Source organism: Peromyscus californicus, unplaced genomic scaffold, assembly GCF_007827085.1.
Source record: "Peromyscus californicus insignis strain IS unplaced genomic scaffold, ASM782708v3 Scaffold_4__1_contigs__length_199733344, whole genome shotgun sequence".
Taxonomy (NCBI): Eukaryota; Metazoa; Chordata; class Mammalia; order Rodentia; family Cricetidae; genus Peromyscus; species Peromyscus californicus.
Genome location: NW_026294562.1, coordinates 51,524,752 through 51,547,233, shown reverse-complemented (window position 1 = coordinate 51,547,233; position 22,482 = coordinate 51,524,752). Strand labels below are relative to the sequence as shown.

The following is a 22,482-nucleotide window of genomic DNA, read 5'->3' as shown; positions in this document are numbered from 1 at the left end:
AGAGTGGAGCTTGAAGTCAGAGGGTCCTTACTGCTGTGCAAGCTTGGACACGTGACTTAACCTCTTTGAGTCAGTCTCCTCAGTGAGAGGCGGGTGACAGCCGCCTGGTCCGGCAGTAAGAAGGTGATGTGTCTTCGCCATGGTAGGTGCCTGTCTGCCTTATGTCACCTGGGATAGTCTGTGTTAAGAAGCTGGGGTTGCCACTCCAGGAAGCAGGGGGGAGCCAAGGAGTGGGTGTGCAGAGAGAGCAAATGCCTACCATTCTGTCCCATCTACAGTTCCCCGGGGGCTGCTCTTGACTCCCACCTATTACCAACGGAAATGTGGACTCAAGACACCCAGGCCAGCAAGGCCCCTGACTGGGCAGGGTAGAACCTGAAGGCCTTCCCTTATTCCTAGTGAGCAGTAATCCAACTGAGAGAGCCCAATTGCTCCTCCCCTTTCTATGTTGGCATGAAAATGTGGCACCCAGTCCCTCCTTGTGACCATCCACCGCTGTCCATGCCTATCCAAGCCTCTGTCCTGAGGGGTGGAGATGGGGAACAGGCAGAGCCTGGAGGTCCAACCTCAGTGCCCAGGGACCCCAGCCTGGTTCAATCAGACTCCCTGGGGACAGCCTGGCAAGCCTCTCAGCTTCTCATCATCTCCTGAACATATCTTGTAAACTGCATCATCCACCACCCCCAGAGAGCCTCCTTTGTAAGAGCTGCTGTGCCTCCCATGGGTCCACAGGGCTGGAAAAGGAGGGAGGGAAGCCAGAACTGCTCAGGGTGGCTCTTAGAGCTGAGCAGACTTATGGCTTCAAGAGGAGGCGGGGATGTGGGTTTCCTGCTCTGGGGTCTAGGAGACAGAATCATCCTGGCCCAGTTCCCCTCCCTTTCTGGTTAAGTCAGGACTCTCAGAGCCTGGACATCCTCCACTGGCCACAGATGTGACGGGTCACTACCCCAGCCAGCCACGTTGTGACCAGGAGAAGTTGGCTTGACCTGCTGTCATGGACCCTGTCATGCTGCCCAGGAGCCTGGTGGAAGCAGAATCCCCACCAACTTTCCGTCTTCTCCCATTGCAGCTGTCTCCGGGTTCCGAGGAGGATGAGGCCCATGAGGGCTGCAGCCGAGAAAACCTGGGCCGCATCCAGTTCAGCGTTGGCTACAACTTCCAGGAGTCCACACTCACCGTGAAAGTCATGAAGGCCCAGGAGCTGCCAGCCAAGGATTTCAGCGGCACCAGTGACCCCTTCGTCAAGATCTACCTGCTGCCTGACAAGAAGCACAAACTGGAGACCAAGGTGAAGCGGAAGAACCTGAACCCACACTGGAATGAGACCTTCCTCTTCGAAGGTGAGACTGGTGCCATTCCCAGTGTGCCTCTTGCCCCCCCACTGATCCCATCCCGCCCATGTGGCTGCAGGCAAGCAATGTGAACAAACCCATGCCTGCAGGTGCCTGTGTGAACAAGCACACACAGGCAGGGGCACACACATGCATGTAAGATACTTGCACACACTAATTCCATGCAAACACATGCCTGGTTAACCCAATGCACTTTACCTCCAGCTGAGATTGGCCCTAAGAGGTGAGGGAAGTCAACATGCCAGTCATAGGCTGAGGAGGGAGACTGACTGGTGCAGGCTAGGGTCCCAGCTCATGGCACTCAGAGGTGTATTGCTCTGGAGCAACCATGTGAAGGGCCCGTTTGCATCTGGTGGAAGTGCCAGAACCTTCTGGGACTGTTCCCTTTGTCCTCATCTTCATCTCCATCAGCCCCTTGCTCTAGACTGTCTGAGCTGGAATCTCGGCTTTTTCTTTTACTAGCTGTGTGGCATTAAGCAAGATCCTAACCTCTCTGGTCCTTGGTGTCTTCAGTTATAAAATAAGGGTAATAATGATAATTAAACAAATTAGCAACTTTTCAAAGCACCTAGAGCAGGCCCTGACATCCAGAAGATGTCAAAGATATGGTCTGTTGCTGGCCTTTGACCCCTTCCCACCATGGGAGGCACGCAAGATCTCGGAGCCATTCCTTCTGGCTCCGAGAGGCATTGAGCTGGATGTGCCCCTGGCTTCCAAAGTCACTCTTTATCTCTCATGTCTGAGGACACAGGGTGTGCAGGGAGGGGACTGTTCTTATCCCAGGTCCTACCATGGGAGGCCTTAATTCTTTCCCCATATTCCCTGATTCAGCCAGGGAAAATCATTCCCTGCGGAATTACAATGCTTTGAAGTGCCCTCGCCTTCTAGTCCCAGGGACTCTTCCCCAGCTGCATCCAAGCCTGTCAGCACCTGTGCATTCCATGACTCGACAGTGTGCTAGGTGCCTCTGTGTTCCTGGGATCCTCCTCCCCAGGTCAGAATGGGCACCAGGTCAGAGATGGCACGGCCAACCAGCCAGAGACTTGGCATCTGGAGGCATATATAGCTAACACAGGAGTGATCACGACTTAGGGGCGGAGCCCCAGACCTCGTCTCTCACACAAGCATTTGCTCACCACCAACTTTTAGCTGGATCCTGGGAGTTCAGAAAAGAATGAGGAATTGATACAGCTCTCCAATCACTCTAGTCTCATGAAGGACAAAGCTGTGACAATAATTAAGTCATGTTCTGGGGGAGCCCTGCATGGTCTCCCCTTGGTGTGCAGAGAAAAAAAAAATCCCTCAAAACCAGCCATTCAAGACAGGTTCTGATGGGTGAGGTTTTTGCCATATAGGAGAGACTGTTTCATGTGGTGTTAGAGAAACTGATTTAGGCACAGGGACCTTGCGGAGCCACTGATATTCCCAGGACACTTGTCTTCATGTATTTTACCTAAACAGATGCCAAGAATCCCCTGGGCAAAGTCCTTCAGGGCCTTCAAAATGGGCAAGATACTCTCCTTTAGTAAGTAGAAAGGGAGAGCCTGAATGAATCAGAGGTATTCTCTTCCGGATTTTGCTTCCATCACAGGCTTCTCTGTGGTTTTTGTGTCTTCAGTAAAGGTGAAGAACCTTCTAGTGTTCTTCCCTCTGCTCATCTCCACCAGTCCAACTGATGGGGCTCATGTCCCCTTCTTCATGCTCACACTCCAGTATCTCACATCACCTCTAGGCTGTCCTGTGCTGTCCCAGGTCCCCTGCACTTCCCAGAGGTCAGACCTGCTCCTCTCCCTTTCTCCTTTCATTCTGGCCTCTCCAGCACTCCATGACTCCATCGGGCCAACTCACTCACATTTATTCATCCATTCAATTATTTATTCTGTGTGTGTGTGTGTGTGTGTGTGTGTGTGTGTGTGTGTGTGTGTGTGCATGAATGCATGTGGAAGGCAGATGTCAACCTTCAGTGTCTTCTTCAATTGCTCTTGACCATTTTTTTAAAGAAAATATTTTATGTGCATTTGTGTGTATTGACATGAGCAAAAACCCTCGTGTGTGAGGGGCCTGTGGAGGCCAGAAGAGGTTATGAGCAACCTGACATGGGTACTAGGAACTGAACTTTGGTCCTCTGCAAAAACAGAACTAACTCTCAACTGCTGAACCATCTCTCCAGACACATCCACCTTATTTTTTTGAGACAGTCTCTTGTTGAACCTGGAGCTCACCAGTTGGCTGGAGGAGCTGGACAGCAAGCTTCAGGAATCCACCTGTCTCTGCCCAAGCCCCAGTTCCCCCAGTGCTGGGGTTACAGTACCCCCCACCACACCCAGACTTTACATGGGTGCTGGGGATTCAAACTCAGGTCCTCATGCTTGTGTGGCAAGTGCTGTTACCCACTGAGCCACCTCCCCAGCCCCCAATTCTTTATTCTCTCTCTCCTCTCTTTTTGGTTTTTCGAGACAGGGTTTCTCTGTATAGTTTTGGTGCCTGTCCTGGATCTCGCTCTGCAGACCAGGCTGGCCTCGAACTCGCAGAGATCCGCTTGGCTCTGCCTCCTGAGTGCTGGGATGAAAGGCTTTATTCTCTTAATGAATATTTATCTGGGTCAGTGGTGGCTCAGCAGGTAAGGTGCTTGATGCCAAGTCTAACAACCTTTGTTGATCCTCAGGATCCCCACGGTGGGAAGAGGGAACCGATCCCCGCCAACTTGTCTTCTGACTTCCACACTCGCACTGTGGTACATGCACACCCATGTGTCGTCACATGAGTGCATGCACACACACATAAACACATTCACACATGCACAGACATAAATGTAATTTTAAAATATCAAATGCCTACCCTGGCCTGACAGGCAAACCATGAGATAATGGAGGAGACAGGTGGATAAGTCTGTTTGGGCTTGCCCCAGAGCCAAGGAAGGAAAGTGATGGAGTGTGTTACAGGGCAGCCCACCCATCTGGGATGCCAGGAAAGAGAACCTAGATGTGAAAGTTGAGAATTGGCTGGAGCAGGCATGATGGGGGCTCACAGGTTAGAATTGGCTGGAGCAGGCATGATGGGGGCTCACAGGTTAGAATTGGCTGGAGCAGGCATGATGGGGGCTCACAGGTTAGAATTGGCTGGAGCAGGCATGATGGGGGCTCACAGGTTAGGTCCTGATGCCGGCAGAGCCAGGATCAGGGGGAAAGTCTAGGAATGGAGCCTGGGCGCAGAGGGAAGGGTGGGTACCAGCCCACAGTGGAAAGACACTGGGGCCACACTTCGGAAGGACTAGACACCGAGGTGGACTGGCTTTCCTTCTGAGTGCACTGAGATGTTAAAAGGAGCGGGCTGTGGCATGCTGGCTATTTTTAAAAAAAATCAATCCAGCCACAGTGTTGAGAATGGACCATGGGAAGAAACTTGGGAGCAGGAAGGGCGGTTTGGACACTCTCGTGGCTGTTGGGCAAGAGTTGCTGCTGGCTTGGATACCCATCATGGGGTCTGTTCAGGAAGAGCAGATAGACAGGCTAATGCCCGGGGAGGAAGTGAAGAGAAAGCAGAGTCCCCGAAGCTGGGCTGTTCTCACAGGCACCTTTCTAGTCTCCCTCTCCTGTCTTTCTAGATCAGGCAGAGCCAACTTGCCCAGACTTGCTCCAGAGTGCAAGGGGGGGCACTGACGAGACCGGAAATGGACACACAAGCAATGAGCACATTAATAGCCTTGGTCTTCCTGTTGGCCCTGGGATTGTCATGTAAACCATCTGAGCCTGTTTCCCGGTCTGTCGGGACACATGGGACAGAGTTCTTGCTGGCACTTCAGAAAGTGCTACTGCAGTCAGCTGTGACCCCCCTGGCCTAGGCTGCTGACAGAGGACATAGGGCTAGCCCCGCTCACAGGGCCTCCTTTCTGCCTCCCCTTCCTCTCTTCCCTCCTTTCTTCCCTCTTCATCCTCCCTTCCCTCCATCCCAGTGTCTGTTCTTGTTGCTGTGACAACCCTCCTCACCTTGTTTATCTGCCCCCACGGCAGGTTTTCCCTATGAGAAAGTGGTGCAGAGGGTCCTCTACCTCCAGGTCCTGGACTACGACCGTTTCAGCCGCAATGACCCCATTGGGGAGGTGTCCATCCCTCTCAACAAGGTGGACCTGACCCAGATGCAGACCTTCTGGAAGGATCTGAAGCCATGCAGCGATGGGAGTGTAAGGTCCCCTGCAGTCCTCTAACCGGAGCAATGGGGTCAGGGTTGGCAGAGGGTCCCTGACCATTCTCAGCCTTGGGATGGCAGCAGGACTCAGAGTGGAGTGATGGGCAGCCCCCAGAGAGCTCACTCCTACCCGTGGCTGGAGTGCTGGGCTTTAGAAGTTGGGGGTGAATCACCTGAGCTGTGCAATGAGCCCAGGGCTCTGTTTAGGGAATTGGGAGGCCTGGGTCAGCACAGACCTGCCAGAGGAGAGGAGATGGCATGGCAGTGACAGAGGGGCTGGCATCACCCAGGTCGGAGCAGAAGGGACCTGTGGAAGCTCTCTGGCCACACCCTCCCTTCTAGTTCCCACACCTGCCATCCCTGCAGGGAGATCACGGGGAGCGTCCCCTTCCCTGTGACCCAGCCTCACCTCTGCTGTTGCCCTGCAGGGGAGCCGAGGGGAGCTGCTCTTGTCTCTCTGCTACAACCCCTCCGCCAACTCCATCATCGTGAATATCATCAAAGCTCGCAACCTCAAAGCCATGGACATCGGGGGCACGTCAGGTGCTGCGGCTCATCGTGACGGGGTGGGCAGTGGGTGCAGGGAGCTTCCTGTGAGAGGACCGTCACTTTGGATAGGGAAGATAGAAGTGGGCTGGGGCCCCAACGCCGGCCCCTACCCATCCTAGCTCCTCTGACTAGAGATACCAGAACTCTTTGGACACGCTCTGGGTCAGCGTCATCTTGGCAACCAGGCCTCCCTGAGTCAGGAAGAAAGGCAACGTTGTGGTGGGGAGCCCCAGGTCTAGCTCCAGTGCCACTTTTGTGTGGCCTTGGGGAGACCTGTCTGGAGCGCTAGTATAAGAATGTTGGGGTAGTGTCCAGGGTGGTTTTCGGTTCCGCCACCTGCTGATTTTCCCTAATCTCTCTTGTTCTTGCACTGGCCTCATGGCCCTCTTAGAAAGCACGTAGCCAGCTCCCGCTTAAGTTTCTGCACCTAGAAGGGCATGAGGATCCTCGAGTCTCCCCAACACACACATTCTGTCCCTCTGACCCTTCCTCTACCGCCCCACCCCCAGACCCCTACGTGAAGGTGTGGCTGATGTATAAAGACAAGCGGGTAGAGAAGAAGAAGACAGTAACAAAGAAGAGGAATCTGAACCCCATCTTCAACGAGTCTTTCGCCTTCGACATCCCCACAGAGAAGCTGAGGGAGACCACCATCATCATCACTGTCATGGATAAAGACAAGCTCAGCCGCAATGACGTCATTGGCAAGGTACGGCTGGGTGGGGTGCACAGCCAGGGGCACAAGGGTTTGTCCTTAAGGGGCAGCAGGGGCCAAGGACGAGCACAGGCCTGGACACCAGGGAAGACCCAGTCAGCAGGGAAAGAAGGAACGGGGGAGTGCCTTGAGTTCCCCGAAGGTCTTCTGAATGGGCTCTCAGACTGGTTCAGCCCTGTTCATGGGGCAAGCTGAGTGGGTGGAGCCCTTGCCAGAAACCAAGGACCTGACTTCAGCTCCTAGGTGATTTGGACTCCAGGGTGGCTTGGAGTAAGTCACGTGGCCTCTCTGAGCTTCTGTGTTCTTATCTGTAAAATGAAGCTAATGCCAGAGTCACCCGAGATGTCACAGGTGGAGATTCTGGATGAAGGTGACCTCTTTTGTTTGTTTGCTTTTTGTTTTTGTTTTTCCGAGACAGGGTTTCTCTGTGTAGCTCTGGCTGTCCTGGAACTCACTCTGTAGACCAGACTGGCCTCGAGCTCACAGAGATCTGCCTGCCTCTGCCTCCTGAGTGCTGGGATCAAAGGCGTGTGCCACCACTGCCTGGCAAAGGTGACCTCTTCTTGCATGTTAAGCAAGAAGCCAGACCTGATGTGAATTTTTCTACAACATAGTTCTGTGACATAAACCCTCCACTTTTCTACTTTGAAAAGCATGTCCCTGTGTTTCTGATTCAATGTTGGGAGTATGGGCGCAAAAGTCTGTGGGGTTCTGGTTTTGTTGTTGTTCGTTTGTTTTGTGGCATTTGGACTGGAACCCAGGCATTCACTGCCACCGACCTATACATGTCTCTGGCCCTGGAACCCTACCCTTAACAGCTGTCACTCTCTGAGCCTCGTTTTCTCTGCTCAAAATTAAAGTAGGGAAGTCCTAGCTACACAGTATAGTGGGAGCATTTGATAAGGGCATAGTGAGCAGCCTAGCCTGGCACTTGGAGCATACATAGAGCTTCTACTGTAATAGAAGCTAGTTTTGAGGTGTTCCTACCCATGGCACATGTGATCATCTATTCGGTAACAGAAGTTTGCTTTCTACTGTTTTATTTTGGTTATTTGTTTTGAGATAGTCTTTCTACATATCCCTGGCAGATACGGAACTCACAGTGTGGACCAAGCTGGTCTTGAACACAAGAGTTCCACCTGCCTCTGCCTCCCTAGTGCTGGGATTAAAGGCTTGTGCCACCATGCTCAGGATGGCCTCAAACTCATAATATAGCTGAGCATGACCTTGAATTTCTGATCCCACTGCTTCTACCTCCCAGACACTGGGATTATAGGCAAGTGCCACAGTGTCTGCTTTATGTAGTGCAGGGGCTTGAATCCCGGGCTTCATGTGTCCTGGACAAGCACTCTACTGAATGAGCCCTGGCCAGGTCACAGAAGTTTGACCAGAAATAGTTCAGGTTCCTGTGATCAGAGCAGAGGGAATGCGGGAATGGAAAACACAGGTCCCTGGGTATATGACTGTTTTGGTTATCTTTCCACTGCTGTGAAAAAGCACCATGACCAAGGCAACTTATAATAAAATACAAAATAATAACTCAGGCATTTAATTGAGGGCTTGCTTACAGTGTCAGAGGCTGAGACTATGACCATCATGGTGGGGAGCATGGCGGCAGCAGGCAGGCAGGCACTGGTGCAGTAGCCGAGAACTCACATCTGACCAACAAGCACAAGGCAGAGAAAGCTAACTGGGAATGGTATGGGCTTCTAAAACCTCAAAGCTCATCCCCAGTGACGTACCTCCTCCATCAAGGCCGCGCCTCCTAATCCTCCCCAAAAAGTTCCACCAGCTGAGGACCAAACATTCAAATATAATGAGCCTATGGGGGCCATTATCATTCCAACCCCCACAGTGGCCGAGTTTGGAGAAGGATGGCCTGGCTTCTGCAGGGAGGGGTCCAATCTGCAGGCATTCCACTAACAGATGGAAGGGAAGACCTAGCTGTTGGGCAGAGGAAAGCAGCTAAGCTTGTGGGAAGAAAGCTGGGGTTATCACTCAGCCAACCTGTGGGCACAGGAACCACAGCTAGAGTGTATGCTCAGGGCAGGGCCTGCTGAGCCCTCAGAGGCCTATCTGGCCCCTAATACAGCCCGGTCATGTAAAATTAGCTATTCCTTGGTGATTACCTTCACCTACCTTCTGTGGACCAAACCAAGTCAAAAGTGGTTTTGTTTTTGCTTTGGCCTGGGTAGTGTAGAAAACCGGAGGACCTCGCTCAGAACCTTTCTGAGTCACAGTTCCAAGCTCAGCTCCTGGAGGCCGGGAATCTGGCCTTGCTTCAGGCTACGGTGTCATGGTAGGCTGAAGTTGCTAATGCAAAGCAGAGGCACAGGAGCACTTTTCTGTGGCCTGGTGGGGGTAGTGGAGAGGAGTAGTCTCTTTGAAGAGTGAGCCTCAGAGACAGGGAACTGACTGAGACCTCAGTCACATGAGGACTGCAGACTGTGCCCTCTCCAGCTGTCTACAAGGCAGGCACTACTCTCAGTCCAGCGTAGAGGGGCCTGAGGCTGACGGGATATTCTACCCCATGCATAGTATTTGTTCATTCTGTCTTGGTGGTTTTACTGTTTGTTTGTTTGTTTTGACAGGGTCTTACTTTGTAGCCCAGACTGGCCTCAAACTCACTATGTACCTCCAGGCTGACCTCATGCTCGTAGCAATCCTCCTGCCTCAGTGTGAGGGTTTTAGGGATGAGACACTAAACCTGGTGAATAGTTTTAAATTTACAGAAAAGTAGCAAAGATAACATAGAGTGCCCATATCCCTCAACTGCTAGCCCCTCACATTGCGTCTGTCACAGTTTAAGGAACAGACTGACACGAGACCTTCTTGCGAACCCACCAGACTTCATTTGCGTTTGGCCAGTTCTTCCACTAACGCCCCATCTCTGGTCCAGGATCCAGCACTAGCGAGCACATTGTACTCAGTGGTCAAGGCCCCCCAGGCTCTTTGGCCTGGGAGTGTTTCTCACCCTCTAAGTGGTCATCTTGATGGCCTTACGGTGCCCTGGCCAGGATCCTGCAGCACTATCGATTTTTCTTCCCATGTCCTTGCTCTTAAGCACCCATCAGTGTCCAAGCCAGGCTCAGCTGAGCATACTTTGGGGGGTCTCTGGGGCATCCCTGCAATGTTATGGAGCCCTTACATGAGCCTGGGCAGGATCAGAAGTCTAGAACCCTCCCAAGACCTGCCTTACATCATTTTGAACATTAAAACTCTAAAAGTCTAGGTAAGACTCCTAACTCTGTACCTTAGTTTCCCCTTCTGAAAATGGGGGCTAATCATATCTTCTGCTCACCTGTCAGGTTTGTAAGGATACATCGACCTCTGGCTGTAAAGTTCCTAGTGCAGAGCCTTGGGGTGGGTGGCCACAGGAAATGCCAGGAGATGGAAGGGAGAGTAACAAAGGTGCCCCCTCATAGGGCAGAGAAGGTCACCCAAGCCGACTGCCTGTGTCCTGACCTCCACTGCAAAATAGGTTGTAGTTGATGTCAAAGGGCCAGGCCTGCCCAGACCCCGGAGGGGATAGCACGGGCAGAAAACTAGGTCAGGCTGGCAAGGAGGGAAAGGGACAGCCTCTGTGGGACAGGCTGTCACTGTGGGACAGGACCCAAGTCTCAGAGCCTGCCATAATGCATCTTCTCTTCCTCCCCAGATCTACCTGTCCTGGAAGAGCGGACCAGGTGAAGTTAAACACTGGAAGGACATGATCGCTCGCCCTCGGCAGCCTGTGGCCCAGTGGCACCAGCTGAAAGCCTGAGTGGGGGCCAGAGGAGGCCCCAAGGGCCAAGGCCTGGGTCCCCATCATGCCCCCACCACTTTATGCACAATGCCCAGCCTGGCCCCCCTGCCTTGGGTGAGGGGAGAACCCTGAGAGCTCAGCCAGGGAGGGGCACCGGAACTCTACTGGGCCCCATTTCTAGGAAGTTCCAGCCCCACCCCCATGAGTCCAGCTTGGGTGTGGGGGCTCTGGGAGCCATTTCCCTGCTTTGCCTCTTTCTTTCCTGATTTGCTGATACTAAAGAAGTGGGGGGAAGCTCAAGAGCCAGATGGGCAGCTCCCTCCAGAGGCCCGCCAGGTGGGCATAGCCCCCCGTTTTCTTTAAGGCAGTGCCTGGAGTGGAGAGAAGCCACCCCTTCCCTAGCCCCCCTTTTTGGGGCCCAGGAGAGGAAGGCCGAGGCGTTTGGCCACGGCCTGGTCATCCAGCCCATCCCAGCTTCAGGTGCCGGCTGGGCCCTGGATGCTGAGGATAGTATATAGCCTGTGCTCTGGGGTCCTGGAGACATGGCCCTGTGTATTTGTGTTGTGTCTACCGTACGTGTGTGTATGTGTGTGTGTGTGTGTATGTGTGTGTGTGTGTGTCCACGCACGTGCACACACGTGCACGTGTAAGCTCATGCGCACATGTGTGAAAGGGGGTGCTCACTCCCTGTCCCCCTGGGGCCAGCAGTGCTAACTGGCTATGGAGAGTAGCAGAGTTTCATGTGGATGAGGTGGGGCTGAGTCAGGTTAAGGTTAAGGCCACAAGGATGGTAGGAGAGGAAGGGTATGGACAGCTGAGTAGAAGGAGTCGTCTGGACCAAGGCAGATGTTTCAGCTGCCTCCTGGCACCCATTTTGCCTGTCTCTGTAGCCCCTACACCCAGAATTCCCCAGTAGTGACTCCCTTACAATGTCATTCCTTGGGCCTGGGCTCACATTTTGTAGGCACCGACTCGACTCACCATGTGCATGGCGTTCCACCAGGGCACCACTCCCATCCTTCTCAGGCATCCCTAACCCTCACCCAGGAACCCCCCCCCCCACCTTCCCAGATGCCAAGTTGGCATCTGCTCCACACTCTCTGGCTTGGATACAGTCCCTCAGCCCCACCTCTTACCCCACCATATCCATTCCTTTCTTTGCATTATCTGGTCTGCCCCGGACCTTCTCCAGGCTGTCTTGACACATTCTCCCACCCTCCCTCGTCCCCCCAGAGCAGTAACTCTCCCTGCACCACCCCCTACCGTGTGAACAGAGGAAGCAGGGAACATTCCAGGAGTCTGAGGTTGCCATATCCAAAGAAGCTGCCGTTTTTCTTCCCAGCCTCTGCTGAGACTAGAACTGGCTTCCCCTTGGAAACAGCAGACTCCAGGATGATCCCTCTTAAGTCCCGTCATCCCTTTATGCTCTTTTGAGAAAAGCCCCACTGGTGACAGAGCCTCAAAACCAGTCCAGAGACTTGAGCCCGACATTCCCAGAACCTACCACCAGGTGGCACCAGACCACCACATCTGTGGTAACAGTTGGGGACCACAGTTCTACCCTGGCTGGCAACCTTGGCACCCCAGGGACAGAAGGGGCTCTGTACTAGATCTCCACATCTAGAGCACAATGGAAACATAGGTATTTGGGCACATTTTCCTTTAGTGAGATTCTCCTTAAGCTCAACTTTCTGCTCTAGGCAGTGAGGTCCTTTTGCCCATAATCAAAATGTTCTTAAATTGCATTTCACACCCTGTCCCCTGGTACCTGGAGGAATCTCTTATGTTGTAGGTGAATCATTTGTAGGGTGAAGAATTCTATTGTGAAACAAATAGTTACCCATATTACTTGTAGATCCAAGTGTTTCTATACCGCAGCTTTTGCTTCAAGTGGGACCCTCCCCGACTGCCTTGCCCAGCTGGGTGTAGCCCCCAGGAAGGGACCCCAGAGGCTGTGTGGAAATAGGAAAGGGTACTGTCAAGAGTCTGAAAATGAGAGAAATAGCGACTATCCTTTACTCTGTCTGCCTCAGTTCCCTGAGCATTCCCACAGGGCCGTCTGAGGGACCCAACCAACTTCCACCAATGAGTCTAAGCATGGCAGAGGATTTATGGGAGTCTTGCTCATGCATTTCTTAGCCAATCAGCTCAGAGAGCATCTCCTACAGAGCTGGTTCCCCTCAGACCCTACCTAGGAACTCTGGTGACCCGACCTGGAATTCCTCAGCCCCCACACGTAGCTGGAGTGGGGCTACCGGCAAGAGGTTCCAAACGGTGGGCTAAGAGCAGAGCGGGTTTGCACAAGAGGCATTTGGGTGATAAGGAGTCTGGGTATGGGACAGTTAGGGTAATCGGGAAGCAGGGAAAGGGGGGAACTTGAGGGTGGGGAGGGCACCAGAGCTCTGCTACCACCATCCTAGGATCTTGGGCAAGTCACCCACACTCCCTGGGCCTCAGTTTCCCCATCTGTAAAATGATGGTAATAATACTTCACCTACCTCATGGGGGAGGTTGTGAGGCCACCATCACCTGACCTAGAGGATCAAGGCAGGAGGGCTCTGAAGGTGCTACCCAGAGCAAAGTCGTCACTGATACCTGAAAGCAAGGCCCACCTGCCCATCCACCCTGCCCCACAGAGCCTCTAGGGACCACCAGAGCCGATCTGTCTCTTCACTGTGTCCCAAGCCCCTTTCTGAGTGTCATCTGACATCTTGTGGGCACCCTAGACTTAGCTGTCATGTTGTTTAGGTATCCTTTCTTGTGACCATCTTCTCCATGTAACTGCTATACAAATTCCACCTGCCCCAGCACACCCCTCCACCTGGCCTCTGGCACCAGAGGCCAGGGAAGGGACAAAGGAAAACAGCCACAAAAGAGAAAAAAAAAAAAAGCCAAGGGGATCCCCAGCTCAGCTGGGGCCCTCAGGGGTGGGAATTGGTGGCGCTGTTTGTATTGTGTTTGAGTCCTTGAGCGCAAGTGTTTTATAAAAAATAAAACAAAAATCCACTATCATAAAAAAAGAGAAAAATTACAGCAAAGAGAAATGAAGAAAAAAGGGAAAAAGAACCATACAAAATTTTCCACCATATGCACCCTCTAAGCCAGCAAAATCTTCCTCTTTGCAAAATCATATTTTTGTGGGAATGGGCCCTGCTTTTTGTGGCAAGGCCTGTTCTGATAAATAAAGGATCGTGAAAAAGTAGGGCCTTGGCTGTTTCCTCTGTGGGTCCCAGCCCTCTCTCTTCCTCCAAGGGAAGCAGCAGCGGGGAGTGGGGAAAATGGGAAGTCTGGGGGTCTCTCCACTCACTTTGTCACCTCTGGGACTTGATTTTTCACCAGTGGCTCGGGCCTGCCTGAGCTTCCTTTCAGATCTAGACTGTCATCTCCACACCCACCAGAGAGCATTGCATGTCCTGGGTCAGGCCTACAGTCGTGCTTAGAAGTAGTCGGCTCTCCTACAGCTCTCCAGTGCACTCCCTCTCTTCCCAGAGGACCCTTAACACCATCCCTGGTAGGCAGGAAAGGCAAAGTGGGGCCCCCAACCACCACCTCACCATCACTTGCTCAGCTGCTGTGACTTGGGGACAATGTCTCCTTCCGGGTCCTGATGAGGAAAGAAAAGATTAGACTGAGCTCTAGGTCAGCCTACTGGACCTGTGGCCTTTCTCCAACCTGTTGTCTATGCTGACGCTCTGTGGTTGGAAAAAAAAAAATCTCTCCAATCTAAAGAGCCCCATTGGCAAGTTCCAACCTGAGAGTCTGAGAGACTGGACTCCAGTGCCCTCCTGTCTGTGGCTCTGGCAAGCCATGTCCTTTGCTGGGCCCTCGGTGTCCTCTCTTCACAAAGAAGCAATAATTTCCTAGCCACTCCCTGCTCGGTCCAGGGCAGCTGGCCTGCCAGTTCTCAGGGTACTGCAGAAGGAAAACGATATCTGCTTCAGATAGACACTAAGGGAACCCCATATCATGGGCCCTGTCCCACTCTGGAGTGAAGAGGGTCACATAACCTCTGCCCCCCCCCCCATATCTGGGGCCAGCAGCCTCCTGAGTCTGTACTAAGTCCCCCTATTCTGAAGCTTCCCACCCGTCCTGCTTCTGCCCCTCCAACTTCCTACAATATGGTCTGAACTTCCCTTTGAAAAGGTGTCTGCAGGCTGCGGTGCAGCTCAGAGGCAGAGCGCTTGCCTAGTGTGCACATGCGTATGGGAGGGGGTAAAACGCAGCTTCGTTTGGCTTCCATTCCAGGGGTTGGAGGGAGTCCTGGGGTCAGGTAAGTAGCTTCAGGGGAACCCTAAACCAGCCTGGGTTTGGTTTAGCTTCTCTTTGGGAAAGTGAACCCAGGAAACAGCTTTAGCATAAGTGTTTGCACAGCAGAGGTGCCAGACCCTGGCCACTGGCACAGGGCCTCTGAACTTCTGGCTTACTCTCTCTGCCTGCTCTGAGCTACCCATCCATCCCTTCATGTGCCTGAGACCACGTTCTCCTGCAAGTCCCTCCCAGATACACTGCTTCCAAAGGTCTCACCGGCCTTCCTGAATTCTGGGCTCTCCTCTCCCTGAGAACGACAGCCCAAAGAACAATCTGAACATGCTTGATGCTCCATCCTGAGCCGCCTCCCCCCACCCCCATCTGTTTCTTGTGAAGTCATCCCCTCCCCGTGTCTGGGTCCTGTGTGTGTCTGTGTATGTGTCTGTATGTGCACACATGTGTGAGTGTGGCGTCTCTTAGATTGTGAGCCCTTGGGCAGGGTTCCCTGTCTGAATACACGTCCTGTGTGGCATGCCTGGCCGTGGTAATAAATGTCCATCTTCAGAGTCACAGTGCCCCGATGTCTTGGGGAAGCTTTGGGAGAGCGTCAAAGCCAGTGTGGCTGCATGGAGGGAGGGGAGGGGTTTCTGGGGGAGAGTCTCCAGTTCCCAAGAACCCCATTTTCCCCCTTTCCCAAGCCCTTGCAGGGGCAGTAGCAAAGCTAGGAAAGCTACCCTGCCTGCCAGTCAAGCGGTCAGCTGACCTGGAGGCTTGGGAAGCAGTCTAGAGACTTGAGGGTCAGAGGGGAGGAGCCTGGCTGTAATTCTCATCCATCTCACTTGCCAGCCAGCCAAGAATGGAGTAGCTCTCCCGTAGTGTGAGCTGAGCACTGGGTTAGGAGTCCACAAATAGGCCAATGGGCAGATCACAGACCCTCTTCAACCTGTTTCTTGCTCTCTTGTTCCTTTAGCCTTTCCTCCTGCTCTAACCACTAGCCCTTGTGGCCTCTGCCCTGGCCTGACACACACCTGGGGCTCCTTAGAGCTTTCCTGTCCTGCTCCCCTTTTGCGCCCCCTCTGACTACCCTGAGACTGTGTGGGGACTGTAGATGAGACCACAAGTGTCACACATCTCTTCCTTCTCTCCAGGGGCCAAGTAAGAGTGGAGGTGATGTTGGGACCCCTCACCCAGTGCCTTCACCACCACCAAGGGGTGCTGTGTCAGGGTAACGGGCAACACTCCTTCCTCCCCCAGGTGCCTCATTTCTTCAGAGAGATCCATAACACTGCCCTCAGCCAGCAGCAGGAACTCTAACCAAACGAACTTTCCAGGAGAAACTGCATCTGCTCCAGACAGCCTCAGTAGCTCACGCTTGGTTAGTAAACAGCCATAGTTAAGGGTGCCAAGCTGGACAAAGAAAAAAATGGGGGAACCTGAACACCTCAGGGTGGCCCAGGGGAGTCCACACTCTAGGGCATTGCCCAGACTATCTGGCCTCAGGTGAGCCAGGGCAGGGGAGCAGAAACACCAGAAGGAAACCTGAGCTGTAGCAGCTCCACACCAAAGGACAGTGGATACACAGTGAGCCGAGGGTTGGGCTGGAGCATCAGACCAACTCCTCAGCTACAGATGGTGAAACTGAGGCCCAGGAGACCAAGACTTCATCAGGATCACTCAGCCAACAGCTGAAGTAGGAAGGGGCCAGACCTGGTCCCCAGGGGTTTCCCCTGTACCTGACAAGTTCTGGGTTAAGAGGTCAGTCCCTGGTGGGCTGAAACACTCACCCACCCATCCGTTCACCTCTCCTCCCAAATCCTTACCCCCAAGTTTTCAGGCTCCAAGAAGGCCCAGAGCCCTGATGGCACCTCAACAAAGACAAAGCCTGCAGCGGGGTCCCGCACTGGTCTTACTCCTCGTAAAAGAGGCAGCTTCCAATCTCCCCACTTTCTCACTCTTTCTATCCACAGTCTTATCTCACTCCAGATCCATGCCCAGCCTCCTCCTTACCCAGAGCCCAGCTACTGGGCTGAGCCTGACCTTTGGGCCTCATATGACATCAGTCCTCATTGCCATGGTGATAGAGGTCAAAACTGAGGGAGCTCAGGCTGAGAAAGGCAGGGGAGAATGAAGCAAGTACAGTCACAGAGTGAATGGGAGAGGCCAGTACTGGGGAGAGGGTAGAGCAAGACCGGCCCCGCTGGGGCGAGAGCCAGAACCTGAGACCTAAGCTGCAAATGACCCCCACAGCACCGCCAAGGGTGGGGTGAGCCCGCATGGGGAAGACCGCAGCACCCAAAGGCGCCAGACCCCCAGCTTCAGGGAGCCGATGCCATTTCTTCCTGCAGCCTGCACTTACTTGTTCCCCAGACAGGAAGGACACAACAGTTGGCCGGCTGGGGTCATTCTGACACAGAGCCGGGGCACGAGGGTGGGGGAGGTGCACCCACAGCAGTGGAACTTGGTGCTCCCGGGCTTATAAATAAATAGACATGTGGGAAACACACATTCTCCAAGAAATATAATTTATGTTTACAACCAGTTGTTGCTTTTTTTTTCTTCCTAAAGAAAACACTACCTTCTGGGGCTCCAGCCCCTGACAGTGTCCCTGAGTGTCCTCTGGCCCCTTCCTCCTGTTATTGCTTGGATCTGGCCCTGGGAATTGCAGAGCCTGTCTCCTCACCCCCTCGGAGGCTGTCCCTGGTGACGGAGTAGAGGCACATGGTGCCCGTCCAGTGCCCCATGCCGTGCCAGCCACCCTGGCTGTGCCCATGTAAGGAAATGGAGAGTGCCAGCAGTAGAGAGGCCCTGAGCAGCCTCCGGGAGTGCAGAAGCCCTCTCTCTTCGGGCCAGGAGGCCCTAGAGGCACAGTGGCTTCTTTTCAAACTTGACAACTGAGGGCACAGGCTATAGGAGAGGAAAGATCTCTTTGCCCAGCAATCTTTCAACACATGCTGGGAGAAGAGATCAGAGGGAAAGGTGGGTGGAGACCCTGTCTTCCTCTCGATACAGATATCGGGGACCTGGTGGAGAGCTGAGGGAGGCTAAGGTGTTAGGCCCGAATCTGTGTCCTGCTTCTGTCCTAGACAGAGTCCCTATGCCCTACCTCTGGCCAGAACCAACACCCTCCCCCAAACACACACACACACACACACACACACACACACACACACACACACACACACACACACACGGAGGGAAAGTATTGCCTCCATACAGTCCACCCCAGAAGTAATGGCTCCAGCAACAGCTAGGGTAGGCCTAGGAGATCCAAACCCCAGATGAAAGTGATAGGCACCCTGGGCATCCAGTGTCAGAGTGGGGATGATTCTGTGGATAGTAGTGACCCTGGTTCCAGGTGAGAACCAGCTCATCTGTTGTACCATCAGTGGCTCTATCCCAGACTTCTTGGTCTGAAAATTGCCCAGAGGTCTGTCCAGGGAGTCTTTCTTACTACCCAGGAGTGTCTGAAGATAGCCTCAGGCCTGCCTGTGCCGGGCAGCTTGCTCAATGCCTCTCCTTCACTGCCCCAAGCAAGAGGCCCAGCGGCACCCTATATCCAGACAGCCACGGCCTCCTAGAGCCCCTCCTTCCAGAGTGGCCAAGCCCATCACTCAAGGCAGAGGCTCAGGTGCCCAATCCTGGAGGGGCTTCCAAGGCTCGGAGGCTGTCCCTGGCAGGCCCCAAGGCCCTGGGTCCTGAGCCTCCTATGAGCAGGTCTTCTTCCTCCTCATCCTCAAAGGCCCGGACTGGACGCCGGGGTGGCGGCCGCGGAATGGGCTCGTCGCGCTCAGCCATGCGCTCGACGGCGCCCTCGCCAACTAAGAAAACGGTGTCTGCCACGCGCGGGGGTCCAGTGACCGGGTTGTGGTCGTAGGAGAAAACTCGCAACGCGCGCAGCGGGTGCAGGTCGGGGAAGCCGCCCAGGCGGTTGCGGTCGAGGTCGAGGATGTGCAGCCGGCCCATGCGCAGCAGCGCGGGCGGGAACTCTTCGAAGCGGTTGCCGTAGAGCCAGAGGCCACGCAAGCCCGTCATGCGCGGCAGCTCCGCCGGCAGCGCGCGCAGCCGGTTGTCGCCCATCTGCAGCGATTGCAGCGCCACCAGGCGCAGCAGCGGCCGCGGGAAGCGCCGCAAGAAGTTGCCCTCGATCCAGAGGCAGCGCAGGCTCTGCAGCTGCGCAAAGTCGGGTGGCAGCGCCAGCAACCGGTTGCCGCCCAGGTAGAGACGCGTGAGGCGCGGCAGGCGACACAGGCCGTCGGGCAGGCGCTCCAGCTTGTTGAAGTCGAGCGCCAGGATGCGCAGCTCGCGCAGCTCCTCGATCTCCTCGGGCAGCTCGCGCAGCCCGGTGCCGCTCACATACAGCTTCTGCAGGCGGCTCAGCGCGCACACGGCGCTGGGCAGCCGCCGCAGCCGCCGCCCGCTCAGCTCCAGCTGCTGCTCGCCGCTGCGCAGCTGCTCCTCGGCGTCCGACGGCAGCTCGTCCGGCGTGGACTCCGCGATACCCATGGTCACGGGCCCCGGCCCGGGCCGCCGCTGCCACCACCCGGCATCGCCCCGCCCCGGCTGCCCCGACGGGGCCCGGGCCGCTGGACCTCGGGGGCCCCCCGCCCCGGCCTGCCTGTGTGCCGGGAGGGGGGCCGTGCCGGGAGGAGGCGCCCGCCTGGGCCCCGCCGCCCGGCACCGCGTTCGGCCGCCCGCCCTCTGGCCTCCCCCGCTGCCTCCGCCAGAGGCCGACTGGCTCGAGTTCGAGCTGACTCGCAGCTTAGCGACCCGTCGCCTTGGCAACCCCCGACGCGCGTGCGGCTGCCAATGAGGCAGAGGGAGGGCGGGGTGGGGCGGGGCCAAGGCGGCCTGCAAGAGTGGGGTCCCGAAGCCGAAGCGGGTCCCCAGCTAGCTAGCCCTTCCCGGAGCTAGCGCGAGCCGAGGCAGCCGCTGAGCGCAAACCTAGCACAGGGCTAGCGCTGAGCCCCGACGTCCGACACTATCTACACCTGCCTCAGCGGGCCATTTGATATAGCTGTGTGTGCCTCAAGGCTGGTGGGCCCAGGAGAAAGGAACCTGGGACTGAAGAAATGGAGGAGGGATACTGGAGGAGGACCTGAAAGGCGAGGTCACTTGCTTTTTCGTTCCCGTCCAGCAGCGTGTTACCAGTCGCCCAGTGGAGGAGGGGGGAGGGGGTGGCGCGGTCACTTCAAGACTATCTTGGACTAACTAGGAACAATGCTATGTTCTGGCCTTTTTTAGATCTGAGGGTTTGCGGGACTATGCTTGACTCCGCCCTCGCCGGGTTCCGCCCGTTGCTGGAGCTTTCCCACTCCAAACCCGCAGCTCCTATCTGGGCCCCTCCGAGGATACCCAAAGTCTGCGTGTGACTATGGTGGGCGGGGGACTGGAACAAGTGACCACCTTTGAGTGCCACCAACGATAATCACCTTGGTTCTGTGACTCACCAACAGCCTTTTGACCCGCCTCCTCCCCTCTTCCACTCTGCCAACGCTCCACGTGCACGGCGCTTTGCTAAAAGCTACTCCCCATATTTTAAAGATAGATAAAGCGATTGGACTTAAGCTGGTTGACAAAGAAAAAAAAAAAAAAACGGGCGTTCGTGTGACTCGAGAGCCCCAATTCCTAACCATATAACTTCCCAGTAAAAGAAAACACATCGTTCCACCCCACTCCTCCGGTGAATTTTTCCTCAACAGAGTTTCTGACTCACAATACAAAAACCAGGAGAAAGGAATCAGTAATCCCATAGAAACGAGGAGGAAAGCAGCCTCCAGGAATTAGGCAAACCTTCTAGAGGGTTGTGCAGCAACCTAGGAACTCAGTCAGCAGACCTCACACCTCCTCCCCTTGCCTTCTCTGACCCGACAGACCTTAGTGTCCTCCAAACCATCCCTACTGCCACGACGATTTTACCATTAAGACAGAGGAAGGAAGACACATTGATTCACCTCTATAATCCTAGCTGTCAACCAGCCTGAGCAACAACATACAGCAAGAACCCGGGTGTGGTGGCTCAGGCCTATAGTCCCGGAACTTTCAGAGCAGAAATTGGAGGATTTTTGCAAGTTCAAGTCAGCCTAAGCTATATAGTGATTTAAGGCTAACAGGGTTCACAGAAAGCCCTTGTCTCAGATTGGAGGCAATGAAAGGGGGTTAGGGTGACTCACACCTGTCACCCCTGCTATGTTAACCAGACTGGGCAGCATAGCAAGAACCTATCTGAAATCTAAAAAATGATGCTATAAAGAAGGGCGGGCTTGGGGCGTCCTTCGGTGCTATTGAGTGTAGTTTGACAAATGTGTATACCTATGCTGTCACGGGCTCCCCCACCACCCACCACCCAACCCCCCAACCCCCGCCACCCCCCTACCCCCCACCACCTTGTTTAAGCTTTTGTTCCTCTGTGAGTCTCGCATAGCTCAGGCTAGCCTACACCTCAATAGGTCACCAGGTCACCAAATTTCTGGTCCTCCCACCTCCCTAATGCTGGGATTACAGGTGTACGCCACTGTGTTCTGATTATATGGTGTTGGGGATCAAACCCAGAGCCTTGAGCATGCTAGGCAAAGCGCCCTACTGACTGTGCTACATCCCCAGCCCTCATGTCCCATTTCTAAAGTTCAAAAGTTCCCTCACGCCTCTTTCACATCCCAGAAGCAACTTTGATCATGACCTCTATCATCAGGGGTCAACTTGGCTTGCTTTTGAATTTCCTAGCGATGAAACCATCCAGCAAATTCTTTTTTCACTCCTGGCTTCCGTTTCTCTGATCCTCATAGATATTTGTTAGCTAAAGGACCAGAAGGGCAGAGCACCAGTGGTCTTCAAGCAAGGGGTTTCTTGGGGTGAGCAAATACTGGGAGACACAGACAGAAGCAGGCTGTTACTAGGAAACAGCCATGTACTAATAAAATTATGTGAGGACCACAGCCAAGGTAAGGGATCCATGTCCAGAAAGAGCCAAGCCCAGACATCAGACCCCAGAGGGATAGATTCTCATCCCCAGCTAGATAGGGTTCAAGTTCCTCAAGTTCCTAGACCATGTTAAGTCCCAACTCAACACTCTTCCCTTCTCCTTACTTGAGAGGATTTCTCAGAGGAGGTGGACACTCACATACCAGAAATCCAGGACAGACCCAGCCAGGCATGAGTATCTCCCAACCCCCCACATCCCTTCAGCATCTTTACCAAGGGACATTCGATGTGGAGGAGGGAATCCAGTCAGCCCACCCTCACCACATGCTCAGGTTGGCACTGCCGCACCAGGCGGCCCTCCTGGACTCTGTGGGCATCCCAGAAGGCCCGTGAATGCCTCCATTCCAGCACCAGCCAGGCATTGCTCCTGGGGTTAGGAGCATGGAGGCCAGCCCTCCACTTCCTCTAGGTCTTTTTCTTGTTCTGGGTAGATCCTGTACCTTTACCTCCCACCAGGCCCTTCTCAGTGGGTAAAGGTAAAATGTGCTGCTGCGTTCAGGGCCCACGCAGACTGGCGGTGAGGCAATCATCTCAATGAGTCACGCTGGCACTGCAGGAGCCCGGTCCCTGCTGAGGTGTCACTAATGAATTAGCTTCATCCCAGCATGGGGCCCCTCAGCCTTTCCCCACTCCTCAGAGAGCAGAAAACTGAGACCTGCAAGGAGGAGCCAGGGCTCTGATAGTGCTAGGTTCCAGCTCAGACACAGCTA

At 54.4% G+C, this 22,482-nt stretch overlaps 2 protein-coding genes across 8 annotated transcripts in view; one reads left to right on the top strand and one right to left on the bottom strand.

Moving 5' to 3' along the window:
• The window catches only part of Syt7 (synaptotagmin 7), a 61,977-nt gene extending 48,229 nt beyond the window's left edge, over positions 1-13,748 (top strand). For all 7 annotated transcript variants that reach the window (XM_052713420.1, XM_052713426.1, XM_052713424.1 and 4 more), the window contains 5 exons: positions 1,070-1,340; positions 5,363-5,532; positions 5,966-6,080; positions 6,596-6,795; positions 10,460-13,748. In XM_052713420.1, the coding sequence (XP_052569380.1) occupies positions 1,070-1,340; positions 5,363-5,532; positions 5,966-6,080; positions 6,596-6,795; positions 10,460-10,564 (861 nt within the window). In that variant the 3' untranslated portion in view covers positions 10,565-13,748. The remainder of the gene's footprint in view (positions 1-1,069; positions 1,341-5,362; positions 5,533-5,965; positions 6,081-6,595; positions 6,796-10,459) is intronic.
• A 3,551-nt stretch (positions 13,749-17,299) lies between these two features.
• Positions 17,300-19,400, bottom strand: Lrrc10b (leucine rich repeat containing 10B). The gene has a single exon (XM_052713427.1). It carries the CDS (start codon positions 19,295-19,297, stop codon positions 18,419-18,421), a length of 879 nt encoding a protein of 292 aa, XP_052569387.1. The 5' UTR covers positions 19,298-19,400; the 3' UTR covers positions 17,300-18,418.
• Positions 19,401-22,482: the final 3,082 nt, after the last annotated feature.